This window comes from Marmota monax, unplaced genomic scaffold, assembly GCF_021218885.2.
Source record: "Marmota monax isolate L192 unplaced genomic scaffold, Marmota_monax_Labrador192_F-V1.1 WCK01_AAM20220418_F8-fsc00001, whole genome shotgun sequence".
Lineage (NCBI taxonomy): Eukaryota > Metazoa > Chordata > Mammalia > Rodentia > Sciuridae > Marmota > Marmota monax.
The window spans coordinates 18,711,844-18,717,952 of NW_026693777.1; the positions used below are offsets into that span (position 1 = coordinate 18,711,844).

Consider the following 6,109-nt stretch of genomic DNA (forward strand, 5'->3'; position numbering starts at 1 on the left):
TCCTTATTATTTCTGTAACATCCTGATGAAATGTTTAGAAAAGATGAAATTCTAGCATTCTGAAATGTGGAGAATTACTTTTCTAAAATCAGAATGAGAACCCAATGGCCAGAACAGACAGCCAGTTTCCCTGAGTCCCAAACTATGGTCCTTTCCTGAGCCTTCACTGAGCCTCGCACTCTACAGGACAGTGGCTCTGTCCCTGGAAGTGTGCACAGTGCAGTCTAGAGAGTCAGTATTACTCTTCAGGGTTTTTCTCTCAGCAGCTGTTCCAAGTGATCTCAGGACTTGGGGACTTGCCCATATCCGCTTAATCCAGTTCCTATTCTAGACTCTCTGGCAAGATACCCTTCTTCTCTTGGCAGGAATTTTGCCTACTAACTGGGATATTTTACATGCATGGGCTCTGACTGGAGCTGAAGGCTGGAGTGAGAGCTCATATCCTAGGGTAGTGAATAGAACAACAGGACTTGATCACTTTTGTGAGTTCAGGACCTGCCAGGCATCTTTTAGTGGTGGGAAACAATCTGTAATTGAACCCAGGAAAGGAAGACTTTACTGACTAAGACCAAAAAAAAAAAAGGAAAGAAACAGTGGAGCATTATACATGGAGTGAGAATAATCCCAGAGAGGACTGTGAAGCAGAAAGGCAGCTGCCACTGGGGGCTGTGGCAGCTCAGGAGGACCTTGCTATTGTTCCCTGGCTCAGAGCACTAGCCAGAGAGGGAAGGGGCACTCGTCCCCACCATACTGCACATTCATGAGGCGGTTTCGGAGATATGCACCCTCAAAACTGAGCTGCCTCTGATCCAAGCAAAAGAAGTCAAGTCAGGTCTAACTGGGGTTAGACCTGAAGTACACCTTTTCTAATTGTGTATATTCATTTTCGTCTCCAAACTTTCTGTTAAAAGATTTTAAATTCAGATTAAAAACAGAAAAGGAGAAGGGAGAATCTGTGCATCCATTGTAGCAAGAAGGTATGATGGCTCATGGATTCGTTAATTCATTCATATAATGCATGTTTATTGAACACACTACATGCTAAACATCAGTAATACAAGGGGTAGAAAAAGCAGACACTCTTCCTGCCCTCATGGACCATATAGTCTAGTCAAGGAAACAGACATCAATGAAAAAATAACCAAGTAACCATAAAATCATGATCTGTGGTCACCAGTAGTAACTTTTTACATTATAATACCATGTGATAGCTTAATGTCTAGAATATATGAAGACTTTCATAATACAAAGGCAATAACCTACCTGTTAATGTGTAGGTGAGAGGTAATGTGTCTGCTTGAGCTTTGATGTGGCTCAGCATATTTGTTGGTGATTCACCAGTGATAGTTTCCTTTCCACTGTTTCTCATATCCGATTGCCAGGTTCAGGCCTACCTGACATGTTGCAAGCTGCGATCTGCCTATCTGATTGCCGTGAAGCAAGAACACTCACGGGCCACCACCCTCGTTCAGCAGGTGCAGCAGGCTGCCAAGAGCAGCGGGGATGCCATAGTGCAAGATATCTGTACCCAGTGGCTTCTGACAAGCCACCCCCGGAGTGCCCATGGCTCAGGCTCCAGGAAGTGACCCTGGGCAGCAAGACCAGGAAAACATAGCAAAAGAACTGTGGCGACAGGAGTGATAACCCCCACCTCTCTCCTCCCATGGAGTGGGACTTCTCTGGCTCTGCCCCAGGTTGGAAAGAGTTGGATTGGACCCTACTTGCCTTCCAGCAAGGACAGGACTTTTCACGCAAGTGCCATGTTTCTGTAAAATTGTGGGATCTGTGTGTTCGTCTGGAGATGGCCAGTTCTTTCTACCTCAGAATGAGTGAGTGTGTGTACACAGGCATGTACACACATGCGTGCATGCTCCTGTACACTCATGTTTACGCCCAAGCATTTTCTGAACAAATGAGACTCTCCTCCATTAGAGGCACTTTCCTTTAGATTTTTGCCAGTTTGAAATCCTTCCCTGCGTTTTGGTTCTTAACCCGGGTCATCCTGTTTGTACACAGTCCCTCCACATGGTGATGCTTTAGTAGCTCCTCTTAACTAGAGGAGTTTTACACAGAATTATAGGGCAACACCAAAAGGATTGCTTCTTTCCCCTTTCTTTCCTTCCTGAAATTCAGAGATGGCTTTGGGGCAAGTGCAACCTGTGGAATAAAACTGCTTGCCAAGTGTCTCCTCTCACAAGCACAAGGAGTTCATGTGGGTCTTTGGAAGGTAACCTGAATAGAGGCCTTTCAGGTAGTGACGTCCGAAACCTCTGACAGCAATACAGGTGATCAGATCTGTGGGCTAATGCACAGATCGGAGGGTCCCTGTCACATTGATCCAGAGGGAAGTGAAAGGCAGGCCTCTCCAAAAAGGGATGCAGGATGGTTACTCACAAGCACAGAGCTGGCTCTTATTGGTATCCCTGCTACAAAGTTGATGGGTGAAAGATTGTGGCTCCCTCTCTGAGAGTCTGGGAAGAGTAATGATAGTGAGGGTCCTATGACTGAATGGCTAGACTTTACCTATTTGAATTCCAGTCCTGTTTGTGCCTCTTGAATTGATTAAGAAACCATTTCCCTCCTTCTTCTTCTCCCTTCAGTCTTTCTGGGACCACTGGATGGATACTCAGACACCTGGGTCATTAAGACAGCAGTGCACTTCTTAGTCTTAACAGAAGGAATCAGGGATTCACTTTAGAGTTTGGCCTGTGGGCAAGGGTCAGAACTAGGGAGCCAGGTATGGGGGCACACACCTACCATTCCAGCTACACAAAGGACTGGTGATGTAACTCAGTGGTAGAGTGCTTGCCTGGTAGCATGTGTGAAAAAAAAGTACCTAGTACCACAAAAAAATGAAGGAAGAGGAGAAAACAAGGGGACAATAGGTTACATCCAGTTGGTGGAAAACTAGATAAAATCTTCCCACCTGAGATGTGAGATATCTGAGAAAGGGTTTGTCATACTTAATTACTTGGATTTGCAAATGAGAGGCCTAAAGAGAAGCCATGCAGCCCTGAGTCTCCCACCAGCCAGAGCTCAGCCTATTGATCCCTTTTTTAAAGCTGAGAAAAACAGAAACTGGAAGTTGAAGTCAACATCTCTGGTGCTTAGAAACCCTGTGGAATTCCCTCTGAAATGAAATTTTTAAAGTAAAATAAATAAGTATTATGGAGATCTGTCAGATTGAAAGTTTCGGTCTTATTAGAGAGGAGAAAGACTGTAAGGAAAATACTAAATTTCTTTGGGGTGAAGTATGAGTGACTTTTCCTTCCTTGAGTCATATAACACATCTGACTGACTCCCAGGAAGGGCATCTGCTTGCCCTTCTGAATCTGCCCTTTTTGCACTGAACATAAGCACTTTATACAAATGAGTCACAAATCTTGCAGCCCTTAATTTGGGGTGTTAAGACCAGATTTTCCTGACTTTTTCCTCTAACTAGTTGAACTGTAAAATAGTCAGCCATTGACTAGACTGACATAGATGGGGCTAAAGGTCTTTGAGCATCACACTGTGGTCTCCAGCAAAATATTCTCCAGAGCAAATGTATGCATTGAGGGGCTAATGTATTACCACAAGCAAACCACAATAAAGTGTCTATCCAACTAGTTTCCTGGCCTCCTGTCTTCCTTGTACCGATTGCTCTTATCCTGCCCATCCTTTCTCCTTGTGTTTTCTGTGGATAGAAAAGGTAAGTAGGGATGGTCAGGTGACCTTCAACTCTTAAACTTTCTCTCAATGATTCCCATAATAACTACTGACTCAATCTTTGGTTAGGACTTATCTCGTTTTTTTGAGTGTCGCAACCTATTAATGGACCCTCTGCCACCAAAAACATTTTTCTTTTTTTCATTTTAGTTTCGTTTTTGCTTCAGCTGGGAATGGGGTGGAGAAAGGTAATATATTTGTAAGGCAATAAAAGGTAAGTGAAAAGTCCCTCCCATTCCTGTTCCCAAAACCAACTCCCTTCCAGAGGCCAGCAATTATTTTGACTGGCTATTTCTTTTTTTTTTTTTTTTTTTTTTTTTTAAATTTTTTATTTTATTTATTTTTTTTAAGAGAGAGTGAGAGAGATAGAGGTAGAGAGGGAGAGAACTTTTCAATATTTATTTTTTAGTATTTGGCGGACACAACATCTTTGTTTGTATGTGGTGCTGAGGATCGAACCCGGGCCGCACGCATGCCAGGCGAGCGCGCTACCGCTTGAGCCACATCCCAGCCCCAGACTGGCTATTTCTAAACCAAATTTATACCCTCCTTAGTTCTCCCCTGTCAGCTCTGCCTCCTGAGACATTTCTACATGGCTCACCAGTTTCTAGTGTGTTGTTCCAGAGCTGCTTTATATATAAATAAGCATTATGACTGAAGTATTCCATGGTGAAAATAATGCCATAATTTAACCATTCTCTACCAATGGACATTTTAGGTTGTTGCCATCTTTTGGCACAATAAATTATGCTGCAGTGAAACATCTTGTCCAGAATTGCTATATTAGAGGATATGTGCATTTTGGTAAATCATTTCATTCACCTCCAAAGAGGTCATAACAATTGACTCTCCCACCAACAATGTACGGAGTGCCTGCTTTTCCTGCACCTTTGACAAAACTGTTGTGAAACTTCATAAATCTTTGCAGGTATGAAGTGAAAAAAATGGTACTCTGAGAACTTTTTTAAAGGTGTGTGCTATTTTAAAACCTCACTCCACATCCCCCAGCCGCACAAAAGAAAAAGTCAATAAACTCTTATAGTTTCTAATAACCAATTTGTGAATTTTTTAAATATTTTGTAGGGTCTTTAGGGAAAGCAGAAATTGAACTTAAAATTGCTTGTACCCTCTCAGGGCATATGTTTGCAGCATGATACTTGATAATAGCAGTGGCATCACTGCTGTTATCTCCTTTCCCCAGAAACATGATCTCATCTAATTGCTCATTTAAAAAAAAAATAAACACTAAAAATAAACACAATTCCAGATGTAGTGACACATGCTGATATCCACCTACTGGGGAGGCTCAGGCAGGAGGATCACAAGTTTGAGGCCAACCTTGGCAGCATAGCAAGACCCAATCAAATTTTTTAAAAAGGGCTAGGAATGTATCTCAAAGACAGAGCACTTGCCTAGCATGCATGAGGTTTAATTCCTCAGTACTGCAAAAAATGAAAAAAAAAAAAAGATAAAAACCATCTGAAATAGATGTGGTACATGTCATGACAGAGAAAATTGGAACTCCCAATCTAGATGAGGATAGAGGAGACATGAGCACTATGTTTAGAAATCTGAGACATGCCGAGGTTATCAGATCTCTTTGGCTGGACCTTAAGTTAAGTAGATCAAAGGCCATTAGATCTCTTAATCCCCAAGCAACCAAAGAGTTGTCACAGTAACCCTGGAGGAAATGGCCTCTTCTTGATCTTTGTCACCTCTTCCACAGTGACAGTGTTAACCAGCCCATTTTCTTCTACAACATGTGCATTCAACATCTAATTAGTGGTCGGCTGTTTTGCTGAAGTGCTTTCTTGCTCCCTATTTCTTCATGTTGTTTCTTCTTGAACCCTTCCTTCACCCCCACTACCACACCCTCCAGTCTACCATTGTCAAAAACCCTTCCTTCAAGCCCATATGGGGAGTCAGTCGTCTCCTCTATAAATTATTTGCTTTTCTGGCAATACTCCCTATTCATCCTTCTTCAAGTTTCTGGCCATTCCCTCTAGACACTCTTTCTAGGTCCACAGATCTAGCAATCTTATCTACTTAGGCATTGGGGATTGAAAGTAACCCAGGGTTACATTACCACTGAGCTACATGCCTAGCCTCTTTTACTTTTTGTTTTGAGACACGGTCTCACTAAGTTGCTGAGGCTGGCCTCCAACTTGGGATCCTTCGACCTCAGGCTCCTGAATTGCTGGAATTAAAGGTGATCACCACCATGCCTGGCCTCCAGCAATGATTTTGACTGGCTGTTTCTAAACCAAATTTACACCCTCCTTAGTTCTCCCATGTCAGCTCTGTCTCCTGAAATTTTTCTGCTTGGCTCACTTGTACCCCAAAATATCAGCATGTCCAAAGTGAGATGCATCTTATTCTACCCACAAGCTTGATCTTCCTC

The 6,109-nt window shown here is 42.8% G+C and overlaps 1 protein-coding gene across 2 annotated transcripts in view; it reads left to right on the plus strand.

Annotated features, from left to right (window-relative positions):
* Positions 1-3,608, plus strand: part of Zfyve26 (zinc finger FYVE-type containing 26) — a 59,080-nt gene extending 55,472 nt beyond the window's left edge. For both annotated transcript variants that reach the window (XM_046461142.2, XM_058584545.1), the window contains exon 42: positions 1,383-3,608. In XM_046461142.2, the coding sequence (XP_046317098.1) occupies positions 1,383-1,586 (204 nt within the window). In that variant the 3' untranslated portion in view covers positions 1,587-3,608. The remainder of the gene's footprint in view (positions 1-1,382) is intronic.
* Positions 3,609-6,109: the final 2,501 nt, after the last annotated feature.